At 44.0% G+C, this 27,478-nt stretch overlaps 1 protein-coding gene across 2 annotated transcripts in view; it reads left to right on the forward strand.

The window, feature by feature from the left end:
• NFIA (nuclear factor I A) overlaps positions 1–26,244 on the forward strand; it is a 249,501-nt gene extending 223,257 nt beyond the window's left edge. For both annotated transcript variants that reach the window (XM_062497286.1, XM_062497288.1), the window contains one exon: positions 18,929–26,244. In XM_062497286.1, coding sequence (XP_062353270.1) covers positions 18,929–19,005 — 77 coding nt within the window. In that variant the 3' untranslated portion in view covers positions 19,006–26,244. The remainder of the gene's footprint in view (positions 1–18,928) is intronic.
• Positions 26,245–27,478: the final 1,234 nt, after the last annotated feature.

A 27,478-nucleotide genomic window follows, 5' to 3' on the forward strand; every position in this document is an offset into this window, starting at 1 on the left:
AGCTGGGAATGCTAAACCAGCAAGCTGTGACCAGGGTTTGCCACTCACCACTCCAAATGCTGTTTACTGCTCTCCAATGCCCTGGCTTTGCTCTAGGGTACAAAATTCCTTTAGGGATCAGCATGCTGTACTCATCTGCTGCAGCTCCACACTAAACATTGTTTACTATGATGAGTCCTGTTTGCCACCTACTTAGCCTACATCTTCCTGGAAATTGTACTTGGGGTGCTAAAAACAGCTCCTGAGAAACACATGCCTGCTTCATCTAATCACTTCTACCTGCCACTAGCCCATGTGCCCTGCACAGGGAAGTTATGAGGATTCAGGGAACAGAAACTGCCTCCCACTGGAGGAACCCAGGCAGACAATCAACCACTTTACCCTGTGAGAAAGTGAATCCTGTAGCCCTGACCAGCTGTTTCAGGAAAAATCCCTTTCTAATGTAAACATGCTTTATATCAGATCCATCCCAGGTAGTTTCTAAAAATTCAGTTAAGCTCAAACCCAAATATTTATTCCCTTGGCTTTCTGTAGGAAAAGATAAAACTTATTTCTAGAAGGACTGAAGTAGAAGCTCCTTCTGGTTCTGCCTTTGCACAATCCCAAAGCACAGTCAGATCCTGGATAATAAGCAAAGGTCTTGTGTTTTCACACTTTCCCTGGTGGGGCCCTAGAGCCACCCAGCTATAAGAGATGTCTAGATAGAGCTCATCCTTTATAACACAAAACAACTGGAACAAAAGGCCTGTAACCTGCCTAGAACACTGGAATAAAGTTTAAGAAAAACCCCAAAAGTCAAACAAGCTTATCTAGGCAGCAAAATAGCAGGTATGAAAACCAGCAGGCTCAGCATAACAGCCTTATAAAGACCAGGTACAAAAATGCACCCTGTGAAATACATCTTTTAAAGAGCAATAGTAACTTAGGGGGGAAATCACTGAAGTTTAGCAAAGTGTGTTTATAGTACAAGGAAATTGCTAACACCTTTAGATCTGCTCCTGCTCCCTGCCTTTCCCAAATTAGACGGTGGCATCTATGTAGCTTTCTCCTTTTGGGCTTTTATTTATCTCTTAAAAAAACCACTGTATGCCTCAGGTGCATACACAAACCTAATTGTACAATTACTTTCTTTCCCAGAGACAAGGCAAAGCCTGTTTTGCTTCCCCACAAGCCTTTTTTTTTTCTTTAGAAAGCAAACTGCAACATGCAATTTTTCACTGGCAGCACTTTAAAACAAAGGGCATGAGAAAAAAAATGAGCTGGATGCTGTGTCCGGTAGGATAGCAGATGTGAGCTCTGTCAGAGCAAGGGGGAAGGTGAATTCCAGAGCAGAGGGTTCTTCCATCGACACCGGAATCCGAGGAGGAGTGTGGTGCAGGTGATGCCCCTCTCCAGGAGGGAGGCAGGGAAGCAGCCCCATCAGTGGCAGGCCCCAAAAGTGTACAGGATCCATAGATCCAAGTCAGCACCTTGACTGGGAAGCTGATGCAGCTCCTGCAGTGCTCTGCTCCTGCAGCTGAAACCACGGAGCTGCTCTGTGCCCAGGTTCCATTGCCACCCTATGGAAGAAAGAAACCAGTGCACACATTTTTCCTTTGCACAAATCAAACTGTGTGCCTGGCTTCACGGGGATTTTCCATCCCTGCTGCTCACTGCCACTTTGTACCCTGCCCTTTGCCCCCTCCCAAAGGGATGCTGAGCCCCACGCAGCTCTTGGCCGTGTGCTTTATTAATGAGCACCATGGGCTGCCTGGCCTGGCTGCCTGCACACCCTGCTGCCTTCCTCCCGTTTCCCAGAGCCCAGGAATGGCACTGGTCACACAGGCAGGACCTGTTGGCCCCAGGGAGGCAGGGGTAAGGCAGGGTTTGGTGGCACCGTGCTGACAGCTGAGCCACTGCCTCGTTCTGCATGTGGAGCTCTAGGGGTGTGTGGGGGACATGGCAGAGAACAAGAGAGGCTGCAGGAACAACACCAGTCCTTTTATTTTGGGGGTTCTGAGCAAAGCTGTTTATAAGCCAGGTAAGAGCGACTTGTAGCTCACTGTCCCTCCTCAGGATCAGAATACTCATCCTAGAGGCTGGACATACTGCTTGTGTCTGAGTGTGAATGGAGATGAAAAACACTAACTTGGAAGCATTTGTTAGACTCAGCCCCCTAAGAATTCCATATTCCGTACAGTAACCTCCCTAAGCCAGCACATGTGTCCAATTTCAGCTCCAAAGCACTTTTAAGCAGACTTGAATGTTCATTTTCTCTCTCTTGGCCTGTCCAGCAAATGTAGTGGGAGGTTCAGAACACAATTTCCATGAAGGAATAACATCTCTAGTGTGTAGAGACATTTGCTTAGATCAGATATAAAAACACAGTTTTGGGGTGTGGGACTGCTACTTTCTAGAGCTGCTGAACTTAGAGGGATCACTCTGCTCCCAAGCCCTCTAGGGATCTGTGGATTTCCCCATATTGGCAAAGGGAAGTGAGGGCTGCTCTCCTCCAACACCTGGAGGCTCTGAACCCCCTTATCATCACTCAAAGTTCTGATCTCTGTCCAAAAGGTGCTTTGCTGTTGCACCAATGGCATCAGGCTATTGACACATGACCTGAAAATTGGTGCTGCGTTTCCTCTTCCGCCCAGACATAGCAATACTATTCTGAACTTGAGGGATGGCTCTGAAAATGCAGTGTGAGCCTAGAGAGAATGTGGATAGGAAATGCAGTGCCAGACTCATCAAGCAAAGGTCACAAAGGTGACCAGAAATGAGGGTAACTCCCCTCCTGTTCAGCTCAGGGCACAGGGGCCATTTAACTTGCACAGAGCAGGACTATGGAATTCCACTCTCAGGTCAGCTCCTAAAAAGAGCTGAGGACAGCACACCTCAAAAAGAAAGCGCATATTGCTCTGTAAAGGTAAGGATACACAGAAAACTTCCCAATGCCATCATGTGGCTGCATCTTCAAAGTGGGCTGGAGCCAAATGAGTCCCAAAATGCCTGGGTTAGTTCTCAGCAGGGGAGATCCTTCCTTGTTCCTGGGCTTTTTCTTCCTCCTCCTCCTCTTCCTCCTCCTCCTCCTCCTCCTCGTAGGCTCTGGTGAACACTTCAGACTCTTTTTTGGAAACCAGCACTCAGCATCCTATTTCCAGTAGATTTAGCATAGAATTATTTACAATGGACATAGAAGAATTTCCCAAACTAAGCAATTAAACTTAGTGAGTTTTCCTCCTCCTCACAATAACCAGGAAGCCTGTGCGTAAGGCTGCCTTTCTGTGGGTTTTATGGCCATTACTTACTCCACAGTGGGGGAGAAGAAAGGGAAGAAGTAAGTGTGAGCCTGGTGGGAAGAGTTGGCAAATGCAGAAATATGATGAATGAGCTGGAGAGATTTAATTTCTTACTAAATTCTCTACAAGCTGTGTAACCTTTCTTTAGCTAAACAATTACTCTAAAAGGCAATGATTTTCTATGTTTTCATTGAAAAGTCTTCACAATAACAATGGCCTATGTTCTCCTTCTTGAAGAACTTCTGCCAAAAAACAGTTTTCTTTTTTCCATTCAGCAGGAAACTTCCTTTTATTTTTATTTTTTCAACCTCATATTCCCTGCTAACATGGATTTACAAGGCCTACCACTTACTGCATGGGGCTGGGAAGAAGCTTCCCCTCAGGCCAAATCATTTTGGTCCATCTCCTTTGTAGGGATTCTTGCAGCTTCCTCCCAGGAGGACTGCAACCACTCTCAGAGACATAATATCAGACCCAAGTGGCCATTTAAACTGACAAAATGTGACATTCCCTGTGTTCACAGGTCAGGGGACATGGGAGGGGACTCCCAGATTTGTTTTCCAGCGGACAGGCAGCAGTTCTTGCTGTGTTGTGGTGGGTGCAGTTGATTTTTGGTGGTGAGGGGGAAAAGTCATCAGATGTTTAAATTCATGGCTGCCAACATGGGAAAATGAGATGAACTGATCCTGCCTGAGCCACAGGGTCCAGTTTAGGGGCAGTTCCCTGCTGAACCACGGGGCCCCAGATGGAGTCTTGGAAGCGCTTTGAGGGTACAGCATGGGCAGAGTACTGCTCACATCCCTAAGTTCACACACACAGATGAAGCCAGGCTAGGGCAAGGTGATAGTTCTGTGCCTCTTGCTGCTGTTGGCTGGCTTGGCTGATTTCCTGACCACCACTGCCCGCCCCAGCCTCCACGGCAGATAACGCTGTATTGGATTAGTCTGCTCGCTGCTGCATCAGGTCCACGATCAATTTATTGACTCTGTCAGAGTGGCTAGTACAGTAATTGTTACAAGAGCAGAATAGAAAGCAAGAATGCGTCCACATAAAATATAAAAATGACGTTTTGTTCGTTCTTTCCTCTTTGGCCCTATAGATCTTTATGTGTTTACACAGTGGAGAGCACTTTACTTAAGTTAATCAGCTCCTTCTACATTATTAATTGTGACAGTTAGGGCACTACGTGGTGGCAAACGTATTCTTGAGAGCATTGATCTCACGCTGACGGTGTGGACCTGGGTAGGTTTTGTATTCCTTTCCCTTCTTTTGCAGCTGCTTGAGGGCACTATCAAATCCCATTTCTCTGACTGACAATACACCATCAATACCATTGATCCCAGAGAGGGGCAGGAGGCTGCACACCAGAACAAAAGGAATGCACAGAGAGCCAGGATTGGGAAGGGCTTCAGGAAGTTGGTGATCACAATAATTTACATGCCTGGTCTTGTTTCTCTACTTTGTATAGAGTAATAATTTAAGAGCTGAAGTTTCTGAAGTGCTGAAGGTTTGCAGAGGTGGCACAATGAGACCTTTTAAAATGTGTGCAGAATGTATACCCTTAAAAAAAAAAAAAAGCCATACTGACTTTTTACAAGGGTTTTGGAAGTGCCTTTGAAAGACATTTCATGAAAGTTCAGCCTTCGCAGCTGATACCTATATGAGCTCCATAAATTCCACCCAGCCTGACAAACTCCAGTAGGTGTCACATGTGACCTGGATGGAAAAGGTCAGCAGCTGAATTTATGGCTTTTGCATTTACTGGAACGTTAAGATTTTTTGCCAAGTGCCATATATACTTTTTAAAAATTCTGCAATCAAAGTATTAGGACCACCATCTACAGTGAAGGTCAAAAATTAAAGGCCACAATCCCTATATCCTTCCCAATGGATAGGCATTAAGCTACCTCTGTTCTAGGAATCACCTTCGCTTAATGGCGTGAACGCAGAGGTCAAGGAATGAATAAGCTCCAGAGGTGAACACTTTGCAAAATAGTCCAGGTCTGAAATTAACACTGAATTCCATAAGAAGGGACCAAAAGAAGCCTTTTATTAACAGAGAAGGAGTCCTCAGTTTGCAGCAGATTCCATGTTCCCAAGACAATGAACATCACCTGCTCAGTGCTGGACTGTCCTAGAGAAATATAAAATAACACAGAGGGGAAAGACTGGGGTTTCAAAAGAAATATAGCAAAATTACCTCAATTTTTAAAACCTGTTTAAGTTTGGCAAAGGTATCTGTTCTTAGTAAGGATTTCTATCAGCATGGGAAGTTGCAGCTTTCAAATTTTACCTGGTTTTAATTTAGAACAGCAAAACACATCCTGTTCTAGGCTTTTGCTTTGATAGCATCTTCTGCTTGAACAGAGGTAGAACTGGAAAACTTTAATTTAAAACCAGGATTTCAAAACAAATCTCATAAAAATCAAGCGACCAAACTTTAAAATATCTTCTAGGTTTCCCATTAGTTGCTTTAGATATCAAGATTCAACTTTGAAAACAATGCTGACACTATAACCATAATATTCTCAGGCATATTCACTTGTGTGACCCAACTGTTGCATCATCTATAGAAACACTGGTTATTACACATGAAGAGATGCAGCTGAATGCACTGCAGAAGGCACTAAATGTAATTTTAATTATGAGATATGAGTAACCAAAGTCACAACCAACACAATGCAGCCACCTCTTGAGTCTGAACACAATAATTTAGGAAGAAATTGTTCCCTATGAGGGTGGGGAAGCCCTGACACAAATTTTCCAGAAAAGCTGTGACTGCTCCTTCCCTGGAAGTGTCCAGGACCAGGTTGGATGGGGCTTGGAGCAGCCTGGGATAGTTGAAGGTGTCCCTGCCCTGCAGGACAAGAAAAAAGATAAGCTTTAAGGTTTCTTCTACCCAAAACCATTCAATGATTCTATTAATTTCTGCATTGCTTGGAGCAGCTTTATACAACTTTAGGTACCCTTTGGTGCCTTTCCTATAACTACAACTTTATAAATAGGACAACAAAAAAAGTACCTACTTTTAAAGAAAAAAATGGATAAACTGAGATAGGACATTTGCATGTGGGGTTTTTTCATCTTTACATGTGCTAAACAATGGGATTTGAGATTTTGGAAGAACATATTGACACATTATATTCCTTGTTTGTCTATTCCTTTTTTTTTTTATTGGGGTTTGCTGGGGTTTTTTTTTAAGAACTTTCTTGTAGTCCTTTAGGTTAAAGATCATGTCTGAGAATCTGTGGTATGGGACCCGGCTGTACATTCGTTGAAGCTGATGAGAGGAGGAGATGGAAGATTTGTTATTGGCAGGAGTTTGTTTTAGAAATACAATAACATTTTTGTTTAATTATACTTTTCTTTTGGTTATGACTATGCACAGTGCAGTAAATCTAGCCTTTTTTCAGATCAGATAAAGGTTGAAATTCACATTGTCCTTGTGGGGAGGGTTTGCAGTGCTGTCTTCATGTATCTGTGGAGTTTTTATTTTGTGGTTATAGGTATTAACTCTCAGTGACTCTAAAGCCATCTTCCTTGATGTAGACATGGGTTTGGGGTTAGGGTTTCCCCAAATTACTGGTCTTGTAGGCTAAATCAGAAAATTTAGACCAGGTTGGACAGGGCTTGGAGCAACTTGGTCCAGTGGAAGGTGTCCCTGCCCATGGCAGGGGGTTTGGAAGATCATCTGATCTTTAAGGTCCTTTCCAAGCCAAACCATTTTGTGATTCCATGATTTCCCAATAAGAGAGGCTCCACAGGCTCTTTATAAACTCTCTTTCTACAAAGCACCCAGGGCAGAATTTGTCCCTGCAGTGGTAACCGCTTTATCAGTGCTCTTGATGTTGAGTGAGTCTGAACAGAGCTCAGATTCTTCTCCTGGAAGCTCTTTGGGAAAACAAGGAGTAAAATTAGTAACATTTAGGGAAGAAAAAAGGGGGAAAGAAAGCTGGAGGAGAGCTGTAGTCACCCATACAAAGGAGCAGCTTACTTAGGGAGTACAAAGAGCCATTTCTAAACAGGCTATTTTCAGGGAAAAGCCTCACATTCAGTGACTCACAAAAGAGAAGAGGCACCTTTTGATTTTAAGTTCAAGGTTTACATTAGTAATTTTGTCTGTTTTCTCTGTTAGTATTAATTAAATTGAGATAGTTTAATTAGTATTACTAAATTTGATCATTAGTAGTAATTCATTCTGCCTGCCATACTGCACAAATATGATGAAGCAGAAATAACTAAATTGTTTAATTTCATCTCATTTAATGACTTTACACTCCACCAGGACTTTCATTGGCATCTCACAATATGTGTGAAAATTGCTCCAAGCTAGGCCAAGACTCAACTCCCTTTAGCCAACCGTGTCTAATACATCCCTTCTCATCCAAAGGTGGATCATGTGCTGCAAAGCCTTTTCCCATTTCTCCAGCAGAGAGCTGGCAACCTCTGGAGCCTGGGGTGGTCTTTTCCTGCCCCACTCACACAGCTCCTGTAGCAACCTGGCCCCGGTGGATCTTTACAGGACTCATCCCTGGATGGGCTTTCCCACAGTGTGACAGAAGCCCCATCATGGATCCCCACAGCCTGGTCCCTGAGCACAAGCATGATGCACAACCTTCCATTTTTATTAGACCAATTTAGCAAGGCACAGAGCATCAGGAAAAATGCAGATGTCAAAAGTTCCCATGTTCAGGAGAGGTTTTTTTTGTTCAACTCAATGCCCTCTTGGCTTTCTTCTTTTAAGAGAAGTTTTGGGAAGGGAGGGGGTTCCTGATCAAGTCATTATTCCTCCAGCTCATGGTCTTCTGTAATTTTAATGTCAAAAGTGCTAGAGTTGCCTCTGTGCTCCTATTTCTATCCGTGTTAATCTGGAGACCAGTTTTGATCTCCTTGCCCAGTAACACCTAGGACTTGCCAAAACCCGAATTCCTCTTCCTTTTTTGTGGTCTCCAAACCCAGCCTTGCTCTACCCACCTCTCAAAACATGCTGTTGCCTTGGCCCCTTCATCCTGGGGTCCCCAGCTGTCCCTTTGCCAGCCCCACTGCTCCTGCTGCCCACATTCTAATTCCTCCCCTGTGCCTCCCAGTCCCCACCAACCCATCCCTCCTGCATTTTGCTCTGCTTTGATCAGGCTGGGCGCACTTTGCTGTCCTCACTGAGCTGCTCATTTGTTCACTTCACCCCCAGATAGAGAGCACAGTCAGGGAGCTGACTTTTGGGGGGGAATTTTGGAGGGAGTGCTCGCTGTCCTGTCCAGCCTAAATGATTCTCTCCCCTCGCTTTCCTTCGTGTGCTCGAAGCACTCTCAGGGCAGTCAAAAAAGCAGCTGAACTACCTCTGGTAGTTGTAGGTCAGCTACCTTTTGAACCATGATGGGTCTTCTCCTGTTACACCACAGGGAGCCCCTGGACAGGGATGGGGTGGTGGATGGGTCCCCTACAGCTCCACTGGGGCTGTCAGAGCCAGGATGATACAAGAGCTGGATGATCAGGACAAGGAAAGGCCACCTCAGCCTTCAACCTCTGAAGGCTGTAGTGACCTTTCCCTCCTCCCTGCTCTCCAGTGTTTTCCAGTGGGGAAAAAATAGAGCTGAAAACTACTTTTTGCACCCCAAACTGCAGAGCGAGGAGCCAGAGCCTCTGTAGCAGCTTGCTGGCAGAGCCACCCATGGCGCTGGGACCCCTGGGCCCCTCACGTAGCTCCTGTGGCACAGGACAGGGCAGGAGAGTGCAGGGCAAACCCCTGGGTGTGTGTGTACGTGTGTGTCTGTGCGTGTGTGCTCGGGCTGTCTCCCTGCGAGCCGAGCCTGGGAGGCCCAGACTGGGGCTTGATTTTCTTTGGATGACTTTCCCCGATTGTCTAAAGCAATAAAAGTAAAGAAACTTTTTGGTGGGGAGAAAAACGGTGGTTATGGGGAGATTGTTTTTGCAGTCGTGGTGCAGGCAGAACTCCTGAGGCTTTGGGGGTGGTGGTGGGGGGGAGTTTTGCTTGCCTGAGGACTGCAGGAACTGGCTTAAATTGAATAAAACTGTAAGTACAGTATCGGGGACGGCGTAACAAGGAGTTCTGCAAAAGCAACACCACCGGAAAGCACAATGAAGAATAGAGTGGGTTACGCCGCGGTGAAAGTATGTACTGGTTGTTATAACACCGTGCCTCCAGAATAAATTATGTCCCTTTAAAAAGTAATACTTTAACTGTGGAGCTATATAGAGACAATTAAGACGATATTGTTCTCCTCATTTCCCTCCTCCCTCCCCTCCCTCCCTCTCTCTGCAGTAGCTCTGTGGAAACTTTTAATGCTGCAGCTTGAAACTTGGGCCTCTGGGTCTGAAATGCCTGAGAAAGCACTGCGGGCTCTAACTGTAAAACATTCCTTCGGCGGGCCCTGGAAACAGGGCGCGCTGGCGCAGGCGAAGTTCAGAGGGATCACATGGAAATGAGGGCTGGCTGCAGGCTCCCGAGGAGCGGTTTATTTCCCTTAAACCTGAACTTGAACTTGGGAAGGCACAGCCGGGGCCTGGGCCGGGCTGAGGGGCCGGGAGCAGGGCCGCCGCAGGCCTCGGGCTCCCACCCTCGGGGCTGGGGGGTCCCTGGGCACCCAGCAGCTTTTGTGCCGTGTCCAGGGGGTTGCTGTACTCTGGGGAGCCAAAGGGTTTTGCTTTCATCCAAGCAAAATGCCGGAAAGTCCCGTCGCAGCGGCATGCCTGCCGTCCCAGTTTTCACGGGGCTTCCCGGCATGAGGTTATAAGTGGCTCCAAGTCCCCATGCACGTGTTGTTTCATAAAAGGAAAGAAATGAGTGAGATCTGCTGTAAGAAATGTGGGATTGTTGCCCTCCCGAGCAAATTTAACTGTGCTTCCAGCAGAGGAAAATACGGGGCTGTCTAAAAATGAGGTGGAAAGTGCAGAACTCAACCCCCCTCGCAAGCATGTTTGCTTTTACCTCGAAATAGTAGATGTAAACCGTGAGGTGGGTTTAAAGTTGGTTTTGCCTCTTTGATTCCGTGCATCCCGCTGTTTCCTTCTTCTCTTTCAGAAGTCTGTACAGAGGGGGGAAGCGAGCTGCCGATGCTTGGCGGTGTCACCCAGGTGTGGTGGCAGAGGTGGCCGCTGTCCCAGCCACAGGCGTGGGGCAGCTTCCTCTCCTTCTGCCCACAGCTGGCCTTGGCTTGGGGGTCATATTTTGGTCATTTCTGATTACTGCCGAACAATTTTGGCTGTGTTTATAGCAAAACTTTGAAAGGATGAATGGGCGAAAAAAATCCCGCTTGGCAGTAACTCAGGAAATATCTACAAAGATGTTCTTTCTGGAGCGAGATCTTATTTCAGGGTTTGTGTTAGGATCATTTTTATTCTGTGACAGCACATAAAGAGAGCGGGACAGAGCAATGAGGCCTGGCATAGCTAAAATCCCTTCTGTGTGTGTGAGGTTATATAGTTTATCAATGCAGAAACCACCACGGGCTTGGAAAAGTAAACAGCTGGCTTGGGTCTGTGCGCTGCACTTCGGAGTTGTCTGCAGGATTTAAATGGCTCGCCTGCAATTTTTGGAGTGGGTCAAATATATATAGTTTTCCTTTCAAACATGTCAAAAGGGTTTTTTGCAGCCGTTTGTTTTCTCAGTTGCTTTTTTATTTGTTGCAATTTTCCTTTCTGATTCATTACGGTTTATTTTGCTTTTACAAACGGCTTCACTGCCACCAGGAAGTCTACAAATAAATAATAAAAAAAAAAAAGTTTCTAGCCCACTCAGAAAACCTTATGGCAGCAACAAATATCAGAGAAAGCCATCGTCTCTCTCAAAGATTTCATCTCACCCTTCACTTAATCCGCTTGCTGTACCTCAGATCTCAAGTAACTTTCATACTGTGGGCTCACTTTAATGGATAGAATCTATTTTTCATGAAAAAAGCAGGAAATAAGCTGTCTTTCGTACAAAGATTTACAAAATGTAATCATTGTTGAAATATTCTCTTTGAACTGCCTTGTCCGCAGGGGTGTCTGGCTCCCAATACCCCCGTTTCTTTAGAACACCCTTACAAGTTCTTCTGGTAGATCAGGTACACTGGTGGTTCTGGTCTTTGATGTCTTGAATGAATGAAAGAAAAGCATAATAAAAGAGAGCTGTTGATCAAGCATAAAATACTCTTTAAGCTGACAGAATGGCAGAGTTAACACATTCTAAGCTGCTTTTAGGTTTTTCCTTTTTTCCTCACATTTTCCTGTGCTTTGTGTACAGTGGGGGTTTTTATTTTTTGAAAAGTCTCTGATCTATGTAGTATGCCGTCCTCTAACAAAAACCAAAATGGGATTGTTTCTCTCTCTTTCTCCCTTTCTTTTTCCTCTCTCTCTTTCCCTCCACTATCTTTTTTTTTTCTTTTTTTAAACAGCAAGGGTTGCAGTTTAGCATGGCTGCAGTCAGCTTTCAGCCAAGCACGCAAAGTTTAGAAGTTATTTTGCAGATTTCAAAGTCAATTTACTAACAAATAAGTGAACTTCATTGCTTTTTTTTTTCTTTTTTAGAAAACTGGAGGAAAACTGTAACTGGCAAAATGTTCCCCAAGTAAAGGGAAGACCCTCTGCCTGAAAGCAATTTTGTAAACCAAAAGACAGGCAGGAAAATGACCTCATTCTGAGAGAACTTTTCTTTTAGAGGCAGAGAAAAGGGAAAGTTTTCTTCCTGTAGATCTAATTTAGATCTTAAGTTCCCATACATTATTAAACATCATATTCAGAGTGCCAGCCTACTCTGCTGACTGGCTTACATTTCAAACATTTGCCATTGATAAGTCTTTGCTGTATTATATTCAGGCTAAATGCGAATACGTCATAGCGCAGTCAATCTTTAATCCGCTGAGCTCCAGGTCGGGGCAGCAGGGGGTCCAGCACTCAGAGCATTGCTTTATACTTAAGAAACATCTGGGGCCAGCTGGGACACTTTACTGGAACATTCAGATGTCTGGAACAACAGCAGGAGTTACTGTATGAGTGTGTTTTCATAGGTTTGGGAGGGTTTGGGGTGACTTATTTAAAAACACTAGCTGTTCCCAACTTGAGGTTTGAACCTAAGCAGAAATCTTGCCTGAAGTGAGGTTGTTGGTCCCAGGAGAGAAGTGGTTTTGGACTACTATACATTTTTAATAGTCAGCAGGCAAAAGTGCATATTACAAAATTATTGCACGTAATTTAATGCAGTTTGCCACAAGTGGCATTCCCACAAAAACTATTGGATGCAGAGCTACGGTACATATTGCCCGGAGAGCAGTGTCCCTCCTGGGACAGGTTTTATCTGTCTCCAGACAATATAAATGTGCTCTCAGTGGGGCGTGTGACTCTCCTGGTGCGGATGTTGGACAACCAGAAGATTCTCTCACTGTTTTATGTCCCTTTCGGGATGACCAACATACTACTTATGTCCCTGTTGGTATTTCAGTCTGGAAAATATAATTACTAAATAATTAATCCCAGCTCTAAGAAAATAACTCCAGTAGGCACAAAGGTGACCTTGTCTTTTATCTTCACCTTTCGTTCCTACGCAGTAGGATCAGATTTTGGGCATGGAGAAACTCTGGAGGAAGCACTAGAAGAGTGGGATGAATTCAGATGAGGGGTAAACCAGAGGCAGTTGCTGTGTCTGCAGGAGCCCTCCAGCCAGTCGCACCAGAAGCTGAACTGCCACTGTCTCCCCTCACCCTGGCAACCCTTTTGAAGTGGCATCAAAGGCCCAGTTTTGTCCCCTCGCTTTCACACGACACACCGTGGGGAAAAGCCTTCCCGGCACCTCTCACAAGGTGATGCCAAAAGTCCCAGTTCACCACTTAACTGCTCGCATTCTCATTTTATCTTTGCAACCAGAGGGATTCGTTGCCCCTATTCACCTCCCTGAAGTTAATGTTCGTGAGAGCCTCAAAGTTCTTGAGGTGACCCAAACAACACCCCACAATGAGACCTCACAGGTGCCTGCAGTCGTGGCTTGGGTTCAGCTGGGCTGCCCAAACAGCCACTGTGCCGGCGAGCTCTAAAGCTGTGGGATTTTATTTTATTTTATTTTATTTTATTTTATTTTATTTTATTTTATTTTATTTTGGCTCTTATCACAAGTGGGTTTTCCCACCCGGGCCCGTGCAGCGATCTCTTCCTGCACACACCCAGGGCAGCAACAGCCGCAGCAGCCACGTTTGAAGTCCCGATGGCACCGACCTGTCCCGCCGCCAGGCACAAAAACTGGGCTGCAACCCACAGAAAATGGCTATCACTGAGCAGGTCTGAGTGGGTATGGGGAAGCCAAAGCCGCTGTGTGTGGAGTTTGTCAGAGTTTCAAACGTGTGAATGTCCTTAAATAACCTACATGGCTGGGAGAAATGAGCCAACTGTCACACCCAGTTCTGGATTCCACATTAACAACCTCCTTCCGCAGCGTTAAACTTTGCCCTTGAGGACTTTTGTTTAACTTCTTAATTTGAAAAACAGATAGGGAGGGTGCACAGCCCCGGCTTTCTGCATTAGCTGAAAGGTCCCATTGTTGGGGCAGGAGATGTGCAGGTAGAAGCAAATGGAACAAGTTTGGGTTGGATTGTGGTTCTGGTTGGAAACACGTGAGCAGTGCTCACAGGGAGGCTGGGGGTGATGGATAGTGTGCAGGAAGGCTGATCTGAGAAGGTTTCCATAAACAATGGGCCTGTTCCTGGGCTCCTGACTAAGGCAGAAACTGCCACAGAAGTCGGTAAGGCACTTTGAACTTTTTGCCTTTTAAATATCCAGAATCACAGAATGTTTCCTTGCTGTTCTTCCCGTACAAAGGAGCCAATTGTCAGGAGTGGCTGGAGGATTTTTGTGTGTCTCTGCTATCTCCAGGAGTGCATAAGAAACAAATAGACTTGCGCTATCAGAGAACCATAATTGCCATCTCAGACTTCCTGTTTAGGATTCAGTCAAGTAGATATTGTTTATGGATCATAAAACCTTACTACTGTGAGGATTCTCAAATACGAGTTTCAACTTTCATGGTGCAGTAAATTAGAGGGAGAAAAAAAAAGTGTGATAATACTCCTCAGAGAACAGTAAAATAGAGCTCTGCAATGGTTAAATGGAATTTTATAAGCACATTCAGTGTGGAACTGTTTTGCATTACATGAGTTGAATACCTTAGAGATGACACACATCTGCAGGCACTTTATTAAATCCTTAGTCAGCACTTTTCAACCTGATGAGATTACTTCTTCATTTGACTGGAGAAAGGGAAGCAAAGATCTCGTACCGGACTGCAGAATTTTTTCTGATGTTTCACCTTGAGCACTGGAGAAGGACAGCAAGATGTTCGGCAGGACAATACAGACTCGTAGTGGCACCGACAACCGTGTGGCAGCAATTTTACTGAGCAGGACCTTTAGCTCCAGTGGGTTCATTTAGGTCTAAACTCACTGGGAGAACGGTACTGCAAAATAAATAGAAGGGAAATAAAACACCGTCTCTTTTATGAAAAAGCACAGAGATAATATCATCCTGACCGTACTGTGATAGGGCCCATGATTTAAATGGAGATTTTAAATTAAGAAAGGCAACACCGCCTTCTCCCAAGTGGTTGCAGCCGGATAGGTTACAGAACTGAAGGGATGAAATGGGTGAGGTGCTTAGACATTGAGCAGCACTCTAAAGGAAGGCACAGAATACTTCAGCCATCTAAATGTAGGGATCCAGGCTTCTTTTTTTTTTCCATTCTAAGCTCCCTAATCATGCAAAAAAAACCCTTGATAGGTCCCAGCTATCGGGTCTCCAAGCACCTAATACGCTTCCTAGACGTTTTCATTTGAGGCCGGAGGTCTGTTCTCCCTTGCAGAGAAGTTTCACAGGTGCTCCAGAGGAACAATGCTGCTCTTCAGCCCTAATCCTGGAAGACTTAGACGTGTATAGGAGGCTTGAGGGGGATATGAGATCTTAATATTAAAATGATTAGCAGAAAAAGGAGGATCATTCTGTGTGTGCGCTTCAGCTGTAAGATGCTCTAAATTAAACCGGTGTCCCGAGAGCGGTGCTGGTGGGATCTGCTGGGTAAATGCTCCCTCTGTCTCACTGTTCTGCTGCCTCAGCCCATAAAACATCTCATCCAAGTGGGGCTGCAGGAGCAGGCAGAGCGGGACGCAGCTGTTGGCGAAGCGCTCCCAGTTTGGGTCCCGTAAAAGCAGCTTTTCACTCAGGACCATGCGGAGCCCTGGCAAGGAAGTTTTGAAATGAGTGTGTGGTTTAGTTTGGGTCTCTCCTGTAAGGGTTAAGTTTTTCATTGGTATTAAGGTTGAGCAGTGTCTGCAGGAGTCATATTGACACCCTAGTGCATGGTAACTCTACTCCTTTATTGACATGTTGCTAGTCAGAAGCACAATAGCGCTCTGTGTCTGCAAATCATTGCTAAAATCATCTCAAGAAAAAAAAAAGTTTGAAAGCCCAACGCGAGACAAAGGCCCCAGAGCTGCACTGCGCCGCTCAAAACTCCCGAGTCAGCAACTTCTATTGATTAAAAACTAACCTTTAAAGTAACTCGCAGAGTGTGTGGTTAGCATTTAAATTTAAACATGTCATGAGTTGATTTGTGTTACTGAATACCAACTCCGAAGGAGTTACATTCACATCAGATTTTTTTTTTTTCTAATTCCCTTAAGCAGCTAAAGTATTTCATGAAATGTCAATAGGGCAGGGGGGAAAAAAAAGGTGTTTTGGAGGGAGGGGACTCGCACCCAGCCTCGCCGTTTCTTTTCCCATGCAAATAGTCACCCCAAAAAGAAAAGTGTGGGGAGCGACACACAATAATTAGACCTTTGTCTAACTTTCCCAAGTGCCGGAGAAAGACAGATTAATTAAATATACAACAGTGTTGGTTTTTGGAGTGGGGGTCTCTCTTGCTGTGGAGGTCATAAATTAGGCAGAATAAATAGTTCAGTGTGTTGGGAGCGGGGCTCGACGTCAGCGCGGCTGGCGGCGGTGGGAGGGCGCAGCGCCGCGCTTGCGGATGGCGGTCACGTCTGGGGCTGTCTGGTTGCCCTTAGCAACGAGACATGATGTAACACCGGGATGAACTTGAACTTGGGGGACTTGAAAAGGGAACAATAGACCAGAGCAATCAATAAAGCCTATTTCAGTGAAGGATTACAGAGCCGCTCTGGGGTAACCTTGTCTGCGAGGCGCGGGGTGAATAGCGAGATGCGTGAAGGAGCGCGGGGCGGCGGGGGACGGACCGACGGAGCGGCCGAGGCGGCCGGACACACGGACGGAGGGACGGGGGGGCGGCGGAGCCTGGGAGGGACACGGGACGCCAGCGCCGCCAGCCCCGGCCCCGTGCGGCCCCACCTCCGCAACCTCTGCGCTTCTTTTTTATTTCCTGCTTTGCTGCCTTTTTTTTTTTTTTTTTTTTCAAAAAAAAAAAAAAAAATAGGAAGAAGGAAAAAAATCAGGTTTTGAAACGAGGGAGGAGTGGCGAGGGCAGCGGCTCCCGCCACCGGCGGGCCATGTGCCGGGCCAGCGGCCGTGGAGCAGCCGGACATCGGAGATGGGAATCATCGCTTGGAACTGGTCAACCCCTCCACTCCACGGCCTCTCAGCCTTTAACCCTTCTACTCCATCACCTCGCAGTTTTAACCCCTCTATTCCATCACCTCGCAGTTTTAACCCCTCTACTCCATCACCTCTCAGCTTTAACTTCTGTACTCCATTCCCTCACTATACTCAGCCCTTCCACTCCATCACTTTAGAGTGTCCAACCCCTCTACTCCATCCCCTCTCAGTATTTACCCCCTCTACTCCATCACCTCAGTCTTAACCCACCTAAATCCCAGCATCTCTCAGTGTGTAACTCTCAACTCCATCACCTCAATCTGTAACTCCTCTTCTCCTTTACCTTGCAGTTTTAACCCCTCTACTCCCTCCCTTCTTGGATTTTTCCCCCTCTCCTCCCTGCTGGGCAGTGCCAGAGTTCCCAGTCCGGCCAAAAGCTATAGTGCTCAAACAAGAATAGTGAGGGACAGCTCTGAAAAGTTTGGAGAAGTTGGGTGCTGGCAGTGGCCGGAGGTGCCAGTGGTGGTTGAAGATGTCTCTAGCACAGCACAGCCCACACTCCACATCTCTGCACCCTACTAAAAATCAGTAGGGCCCCGCAGTCAGGGAGGAGAACAGGACTTGGCTCCACTTCTCGAACCCTGCCAGAACTTTCCTCTGTTTATAAACTTTACATATGAGAACTATTTCATTTAATTGCAGCCTGAGTAAGACTAAATATAAAATCTGTAGGCAATAGATGTAGCTGATATGGGACCGGTGTGTTTGTATTCAGAAGGGCAAGCGGAGGAAGAGTTACTTAATGAGGTGTATTGGAAGCATGACAACTTCTCCGATCCTGCTATTTATTTTACCAGTTCGTACCTCCATGGCAAGACCACATAATCTCCAAGTCCCACATGAAACTTGCCTCAGTCTTCAATAAATGTTCGTAAGTCCTCCCTGAGCTGACTGTGCTATCAATCACGTCAGATGCTGAAAAGGAGCGGAGGAAAAACTTGGTAAAACTTGTCATCGGTCCGTGCACGCGCACAGACGCACCTCATACATCACAGGAGCCCCAGCAAAAAACGGGGGGTATCAGCAACAGCTCTTTAATACCTGAGTCTTTCTTGTTGTGTTACTTTACTCCAGGCTAAATAGTTGCTGCTTGTTGGTGTATTCCCACAGCAATATGTCATTGCCAAGGAGCATCCCCCCGCGCGTACGGTCCCAGGGCCTAACACTGCTCTCATTCATGGCGGGTTCAGGTTGGGCTGACCCTGCCGGGGCCGGGATGGGCTCTCCCCGGTGCAGTGGCACTGCCCCAGCTCCAGCAGAGACCACTCCAGCTTCCCAACTGTGTTTATTTTCCTATGGAGCAGTGAAATTGCTTTCTGTGCTCCGGGCATCTGCGCCGTTGGGTTAAGGACGGTATTGTTGCAGGGCTGAATTCTCAGGGAATTCCCTCCCTTTGGGAAAAAGAAGGAAAAGAAAAAAAAAGAAGTATTTTCCCAAAGAAGAGCTATTAGTTGAGGCCCACGTTTTGTTTTGGAACACAAGTATGGGCAGAGGTACGGGACATTTTCACTGATCCACTTTCCCCCAGATTTGCTTTATCCTGGCTTTTCTGTAGCGATCCACATTTCTCCTAAGAAAACAGCCCTGTTGTTGAATTTCTGTGCATCTGTTCCAGCGAGACAGTTGAAGCAGGGCAGTATAAAGCAACAGATGCTTATGCTGGCACATGCCTAAATACCCAAGAAAACCCCGACTGCAGGGTGATAAATGGCACAGGGAGGCGAATGTGTATCGCCTTTTCAGGGGATTAGACAAAAGTGAACTGGAGGGATCTTCAAGCCATCATCTATTAAAAAGATTGATAACTTGTAACGTGACATGACCCCCGCGTTCATCTGTAGCTATGTCCAGCGACTGTCGGCGAGGGAAAAAAAAATATATTGATTTGTACAGTATTTTTAATTAAGCTTTGTAATTAGGTCAATTCGTCACGGTCTCAATTAGCCCCCCTCTTGGCGGAGGAGGCTGGCGGCGGTGCCTGGAGCCCTTGGGGAAGCGGCGAGAGCGGGCGGCCGAGGCTGACGCTTCTCCTTTCTCTTTTGCAGTCCTGGTACCTGGGATAAAAGTCTCCGCTTCCCACCACGCACCGGACAGACCACCAGACCCCTTCCCACCTCTGTAACACGGAAGCAGCAGCAACGCAGCGCAGCGACTTCACATCGGCGGAAGGGGAGGCGAGCAGACACCGACAGCAAACTCGTACATGGAAATGGCAAACGTTATGGTTGAATGGCAAAGGCCGTAACTTTCTCTCGAGATTTGATTTTAATTTTTTTTTCTAATTTTTTTTTCTTTTTTTTTTTTTTTTTTTTTGTTTAGACAACTTTAGGACTGTTGTAATTTCTCATATGGTGCTGGAAATGGTTGGGCTTCATAACTTTTGAAGTGTTTCATTGGTAGTGTAAGCGTTAGGTGACACTGAGTAGAACTAGCCTCTGCTGCTGCTTACCAACTCGCTGTTGTAACACACTTTCCATATGGAGCCTAACTGTTTTACAGTATCCTCATCGGATTTTCCCATACAGGTGTGAGACTTCTTGAGAAATCATGAAACACACTTAAACTATAACTTTTGTAGTAGCTGAATTCTGCAATATATAACTTACCGGACAGACATAGAGCATGTTTTTTTTTTTTTCTGTAACATATCGGGGGAAAAAAATGCAGGTTTCTTTTTTTGTTGTTGTTGTTGTTGGGGTTTTTTTTTTCTTTTTTTTTTTTTTTTACAGTCGGCACTTAGAGATGTAACATGAACCATAAGAGCATTGTCAACAATTTTTTTCCACTCAATTGCAGAGCGATTTAAAACATCAAACTACTACTATTCACTAAAAAAAAAAAAGAAAAAAAAGAAAAAAGTTTGAAATGCTGCACTTACATTTTAAAAAAAAACATTTTTCAACAATTTTCAACAATTACACAAAAATTCACGCAGAAATGGGGAAGTTGGTCTGTTTTGACAGAAACTGACAGGAATCAATCAAAACAATCGAATTTTGAATTGAGTAAAGTGCAATTTCATTGGATAGCTAAATATCTTTGTAAGATAGAGATTGTTGAAAATTCTATTTTTGTTTTCCAAGTCCTTCCACCCCAGGACTCTAAATTATTGGGGTAAAAAACAGCCTTGCAAGAAAAAGGGGAGCTATTTTTGCTTTTTATGTTTTTTATTGTTGAACTTGTATCCCTTTAAAACTGAAGGAAAATTTAAAAAAAAAAAAAACAAATCTAATGGTGCTTTTACCACAATATGTTAACTACATTAAATGCTAATTAATCATTTTCTGTTATCAAAGCACATAACTAAAATGAAATCATAATATCTGTTAATTTTATAAGCTAAAAGTCACTATAATGGATTATGCCAATTCTGACAAATTTTACGTGTTTCCGGCAATATAGGGTTTATCAGTTCTCAAACACCTTGGGAATACGAGAGAACGGTCCAGAAAGTAAAACACCTTTGTGTCCCTGAACTGGTACATTTTCTGGACTGTGAAGAAATCATTACAGAAACGAACGATGCTGATCTTCTTACAACTTATGCCAGTTCAAAGCAAGGGCACTTGCTGAAGAAGAAAAAAATAAAAAAAAAAAAACAGACAAATAAGTAGAAAATGGAAAAAAAAAAAAAAAAAAAGAAGTTTGGACCCCAAACGTCCTGTATCTTATGTACAAAAAAAAGGAAAAAAAAAGAAAAAAAAAAGAGTGCAAGTGATTTTTTCTATCAGACAGCGGAGCACCCCTTTGCTTCACATGCAACTTTAAGAAGGTTTCCTATACTATACATATATATACGTTCTGGTTGGCGAGTCCAGCTAATCAGAGAAAGTCTCTGCATGTTCTAGTGTTAGTAACTAATTTTTATATAGTTAATGTAGGGTAAAGTAGAGTGCATTAAGACACAATATTGTAATCCCTATTCCAGGCACTTGCCTTTAAACTATGTTTGTTCGACCCTTCAGAAGGGTTTCTACTACTGTCCTATACAATCAAGTAACTGAAATTCTTGGGAAGACACTTTGCTCCTCATCTTTTCCCTGAAATGATGTTTTGTTTTGTTTTCTTAATTTGCACGAAACAAAAAAAAAAAAAAATTCCATATCAATGTGCCTTGCCCTGGATAGCGATTATTTGTGGAATTGTTGCACATGTTCCTATATTGAAAGGGGTTTTTCCCTAGTCAAGCATTTGGAGACACTTTTTGTAAATGTGACTTTTATGTCAGCCATTGTCAGTTCCAACATCTAGAATTAAATAGGATGTTAGTTGTTCCGCAGATAGGAGTAGTGTTTATTGTCCTGTATGGTCAGTGGCAGTGCTATTCTGAGATCTGTAGATGCTAGATTATCAGTATTTTTGGATGTTGCTGCATTTTACCTTTTATTTGGAGTCTTCCTTTTTTTGTTTTGTTTTCTCCCAGATATATGAAAATATGCAATACCTGCTTATATCATGTAGAAAAGCTTAGCAATTATTAATTTTTCTTTTAATTTTTTTTTATTTGACCAAAGTTGGTGCTGCACTTGACGCAGTGTGTTTTAGGTGTTTGTCTTTGTACTTTTGTGATTTTTGAATGCACATGCAGGAAGGGCTCTTCTTAGAGAAGCAGTCAAACTGTGAAGCACTAAGCTGAACCCTGCTTCAAGCAATTTTTGTTTTACAACTGTTCCTTTCACAAGCAAGCCTTAAAAAAAAAAAAAACTTCCTTTTTCTTCAGATCCCACACCCATTTTTATTAGCAGACTGCAATCAATCCACATTCAATAAAAGTATATAATGCCCATTTTTATATGCACGTTTTTAAACTTCCAAGTTCTGAAAATTGTTTACTGGTTATTCTCTATTTAAGGAAAAAATAAAATGTTTTGGATTTTCATATGTGTCTGATAAGTGGTTGAGTAGTCATTTTGCTCTATTGTATTGTGTGATTGTTAGTATATGGTATCACATCCTCTAGCCAGCATCCTTTGCCTTCCCTATAGCACTTAGCTGGGCATTACTTTATTAAGACATATGTGCACTAAAAAAAAAAAAAATAGCAGCTTTCAGTGCTTCACAGTGAAGGGAAAAAAGCCTAGACAAACATTTTGTCAGAACCTTGCTATGAGACAAGGTATTACCAGTAAATTGGTTGTATATACAATAAAATTGCACCCTTTTTTAAACAAAACAAACTAAGCAATAGTTTGGGCAGTTAGTTGTTTTTAGTGAGCATGTTGTAGTCATGGCTGCAAAGAGAGAGAATTAAACTGCCCACTCAGAAGATATGTAATTTGTATGTTGTATAGTTTTATTGATTACACTGATTTATTCTACCCTATTTTATAATGCAGGACTTTTGTAATGTTGTTTAAATGAGGAAAAATTTCTGTCAAATTAGCTTAGTGGAATTTCTGATTGTTCGTTATAAAGGCAGCGTTCATAGAATTGCTTTTTTTTTTTTTTCCTTTGGGAACTGGATTTAAGTTAAAAACTTTCCCGTTTCCTTTTTTTGTATGTATTTAAATACAGTTATTTTTCTTCTCTCAATGGTATAGCATATTCCTATGCTTGAGAAGTATAGGCTACTGAAGAACCATTGTAAATGGACATTACAGGTATGCTGTATTTTTGAAGGTATTTTTGTCATATTAAGTTTGATGACGCTAAAGTTAGGGAACTCTGAGCAGAATTACGAGAAAAAAAAATGTTTTAAAGGCTTTAAAACATTAGGTAGGAGGTCAAGGGTGTTAACCAACAGGGGTTGTAAAGTATTACACACTAAATTCAGTTTGCGTTCACCTTCCTCTCACGCAGGAAACGCGGCAGTTCCGTTCTGTGCAGGTGTAGAGAACAAACAGTGTTGTAGTCCTCCTTTAGAGGAGCGGGGAGGCGAGCAGGGGTGGGCAGGAGGGATGGAGCGTCCATCCATCCTTCCATCCCTCCACCCATCCATCCACCCACCCAGCCAGCCATCCATCCATCCATCCCTGGATGGTCCCGGCGTGCGGGTGGCAGCGGAGCCCCGGCCCCGTGCCGGGTGCTCCTTTGGAGTCGCCCAACTATTTTTTTTTTTTTATTTTTCCTCCCCGCCTCCTTCTCTTCAGAACTGTCAGACGCACAAATTCTCTGACCTGTGCCCACCCCCGCCCACCCAAATTTAAAGCCCTAGGGATGGCTTAGCGCAAATTGACTTTTTCCCAGGTTAATTCCTTTCTTTTTTCCCCTCTTTTTTTTTTGTTTTTTTATAATTTATTTTTTTTTTTGAGCGAGGGCACTTGCTTTTCTCATGCCTCACACCCCAGCAATGCCATTATTATTTATTCTTCTTCCTTTATAATAAAAAAGACTTTCGGGCTTCGAGTTTAGGCAGCCATGGTACACTTTGTCTCTGTTGCTTGTTCCCCCTCCCCTTAAGGTCGAAGGGGAAAAGAAACACCAAGTTTTCTCAACTCCACAGTATTCAGTCAGCCCACAGGAATATGCAAAATCCCTCTAACATTTTTTTTTTCTTTCTCTAGTTCTCTTTGTTCCGTATATTTGCAGCTTTGTAGTAACAGTGTTAAAAATATTTACTGTACAAAAATACAAAAAAAAACCCAGATACATAGCCTAAAACAGGTTTTTTTTCCTTGTGGTGAATTATTTTTTTTTTTAAGAATGTCAGCTAATATTGTACTTTGCATTGTGTCTCTGGAAATATCTTTTTTTTCTTTTTTTTTTTATTGGTAGAAGGCCTCCATCGAACAAAATTAAAACCATAACCGGCATGACAATGTAAGGAGAGCTTCAATGGCACCTAAACAATAAATAAATAACAAAATCAACCTCATGAGGTCTGTCGGAGGCAGGTCTTGTGAAGTTAACACTGCCTGCTAGGCAGGATTTTCATTAAATCAAGCTTACAATGCCAATTTTGTCTTGAAGTCAATGCATGTATTACTGTTTGACAGTAAACCCAGCTATGCCATCATCAAGTCCAAGGCTGCGCAATAGTCTAATTAGTATCGAGTACATTTTCCTTTTATTTTTTCCAATAAAAAAGCAGTGGGATGAAAATTGCTTTGATATATAGCAGGTAACATTGAAGCTATTCCATAGCACTTAACTGTAGTGAATACTGTGTCACCAATTCTGAAATCAATTTAATGTTTAATGCAAATCCATTACATGGTGCTATTACAGGCTGGCAAAATGATTTACAAAAATGTGACAACTTGGGCTCAATTCACTCTGCTTTCCAACAATGTAAATGCATAGCAGTGTTTATCTGCATGAAAACTATGCACTAATCTATCTGAAAAAAAGAAAAGAAAAGAATATATCAACTTTGGTATCTACTTTCCGTTTACTTCGATCCTTGCCTTTTTGGTCATTGTTATAATGCCAGCTTTAGGACAGAAAGAATTATAAGAAAACCAGCATAATACCTGATATATTAAAATGTAGTGCCTGTGAAATCTGTATTATATTGCTCTTCTGAAGTAAGATTTTTCTACACCGGTAGCCTTCGCTGTCTGTCAGAACCTTCTGATATAGGTGATGTAAAATAACCGTACAATATTAATGCATGCTATTCCATAATGCTTAGTAGCTGTATGAATATTACTCAAAGTTATGTTAGTCTTTTTTTCTGACTTGGTTCTTGTCAGATAGGTTTAAAGATATTTCACTGAGAACGCAAATTCTGTCTTTATTGATTTGGGGTGTTTTCAGTATTTTGGAGGTATACATTTACTTAAATTCAGTATTACTTGTGTTTTGGGTTTTTTTTCTTTTTTTTCTTTTTTTTTCCTTTTCTTTTCTTTTCTTTTTTTTTTTTTTTTTTTTTTTTTTTTCCTAGAGGGCAGGACATGGTGTTTGAGACCAGAAATCCGTGCCTGGTAAGATTTTCGTCTCGAAAAGCTACCCTAAGAATTCAGAGAGCTTGCTCTGAAGAACAGTTCAAATTGAAGGGACAGTCCTTTAAACCCACAAACGAGACCGAGCTCATGTTGCGAGAGATTTCTTAATGGGCAGCGGTGAACCAGGTACCCATGCTTGACCCTTCTTCACACCAGACTTCCTCATATAGAAAGAAAAAAACCCTTTAAAAAAAAAAAAAAGAAAAAAAGAAAAAAAAAACCTCATGTGGTTGTTTAGTTTCATGCACAGTTGCAATATTTTTCTTCAAACAAACTCTGTACAAAACTTTGGGCCCGATTCATAAAAGTTCCTTTGCTATTAACACGGGAGGCTGGTGGGCTTTTCTCCTTCAAATTGAGGGTGGGCTTCGCCCTGGCGAGCCCCGCTGGCCCTGGTCTCCCTCCCCTTCCCCTCTGTGCCTCCCCCAGCCCCACAGAGACCAAGAATCGGTGGGAAGGGGCCACGGAGGAGGCGAGGCAGCACAGGACCATGCTCCGAACCCCAGAGGTGCAGGTTGGCAGGAGGAAAAGGGGGAGGATGGCTCCGGCCGGTGCCGGGGGCTCGGGACACGGCGACTCGATCACAAAAGAGATCTTGTCCGCACCAGAACAAAACGCGCTCGATCGCTACCTCTGAGCTCTAGAGAAACCCTCCGTCGGGGCGAGCGCTCGCCCGCAATGTGAACTTTTGTACTTTGGATGCTTTCTTTTTTTTTTTTTTTTCTTTTTTTCTTTTTAAGGGAAGACTGTTTTCCACTTAGTTAATTTTCTATGCTCGAGCATGAACAAAAACAATTGTGTCGGGTGAAATTGCCCCCCCCCCACACGTCCCCCTTTTATCTGCATCCACAAATTAATATGAGGGGAAAAACAAAAACAAGATGAGTTTCTTGACGGAGCATGGTAGGGCGAGAGCGCCCGGCTCGGCATCCGCCACCGACGCCGCTCGTCCTTGTTGCAACTGCTGCCTTGGGGACAGGGCCATGAAATTCTTGGGAAATACAATCAAGGAGAAATCTCCATTTTGGCCAGCTGTGCGGGTTCTCCCAAACTCTGCCCCAGCCCAGCCCAGTCCCTCAGCGGTGGGTTGAGACTTGAGGCGCTAAAATTTCCACCGGCCGTGTGAAAGATCTGCTGCAAATTCACTTGACACCCGTGTTAATACCATGTCGTGTTCATTTTTTTTTTATGAGTCAGGCCCCTCGTGCCTCTAGTATACTTGTATTGACTCTCATAGTTACCATTTTAGTTTTACTGTGTTCTGTGAAAAAAATTGTAATTGGTTGAGAATCACTGTGGGCATCCATTCTTATTCAACTAAGTCTCCGCAGGTTTTTTGAGCTGGTGTGGATTAGTTTAACTCTTGTATTCAACCATTAGTGCTACCACCTTCTCACATTACAATACAATTACTGGAAGCAAGTACTGCATTTCCTATGCAACAAAAAAGGAAAATAAAAAATTGCTAATGCTAACAGGCCGTGTTGTTATTTACTCCCAGCCGGGCACGGGGTGGGGTTGGGGCTGTAGGACCATGGGCATCACTGGCTGCCATGGGCATCAACCTCTCCTGGCCCCAGCCCTGCAGCCTGGGCAGGCTCCCAGGCAGCAGCTTCATCCCAAATCACGGGGATATTTGGTTAAATCAAGTCACTCTTGTCACGTCAGCCACCCTTCCCTGTGTTTTTGGTGTCCCGTCACACAAAATCATTCCTCGCACAATATCGGATTAATCCTCAGCAAATCTCTGCAGATTAATCATTCAAATTAAAGAGACAAAGCACACCTAGGAGAGATCCAGGAGATTAATAAATGCTGCAAATGCTACAATGCATCTTTAAATGTAGCTAAACTATAAAAATACTGCCACATTTCTGAGGAGCCTCAGTATGGCCGCAGCTGTTGGGATTGACCTTGGAGCTGCTGGCAGAGCTGCCTCTCTCTGCAAGGCTCTGGGTGCAGAAATAGGCAAAAATTAGGCTTTTTAATAAATGTTAAAGTTTCCTTCAAAGCATTTTTTACTCTGCAACACCTCTTGCTTAAAAGATACGTGCGGAATTTAGTGTTTGCAGAAAGGGTTTTTTGCATTTAAGCCATTCTGGCTGTTTTCTATATGAAAGCAGACCCTGAGGCCGATGAAAGGTGAGGGCTGGTGCAGCTCTGCCACAGCCCTTGGGGACAAGACACAGGGACCACCGTGATCCCCAGCCCTTCCCCGGGCAGCACCAGCTGCAACACCAGCTCTTCCATTTTATCTGGGGGGGAAATTAGTGCTTTCTAACAAATAGCTGCCTTCCACACATAAACCTGCTGCTATTTCCTTTCTCACACCTCCACAAAGGTTTTTGGGGTTTTTTGTAGGGTTTTTTTTTTTTTTTGCCTACAAGGCCAGGGCGGGAGGGTCAGGCTGGGCACAGCTTTAGTGCCACTGTCCCCAGGTGGGGGGACCCTGTCTGTGCCCCTCACTGTGTCCTGGTCGCTGCCTCTGACATGGGCAGTGCTGGCACTGATGCATGGTGTGGCAGCTGAGGACAGGTTGGAACTGGTTCAATTTGGCTTTTTTTTTTTTGTCCCATAAAGGAGACCAGACAGTAAGGAAAAGCCAAATCTGTTCTCAAAGGAAACACAGTACCCCAGGCAGGGCTTGCCAACAGCACTGGCCCCTTTCACCCCCACAAGCTCCGGGAGGAGGGAGGAAGGGAGGGTGAG

The sequence above is a fragment of the Cinclus cinclus genome, chromosome 8 (genome assembly GCF_963662255.1).
Source record: "Cinclus cinclus chromosome 8, bCinCin1.1, whole genome shotgun sequence".
NCBI classification, from domain to species: Eukaryota; Metazoa; Chordata; class Aves; order Passeriformes; family Cinclidae; genus Cinclus; species Cinclus cinclus.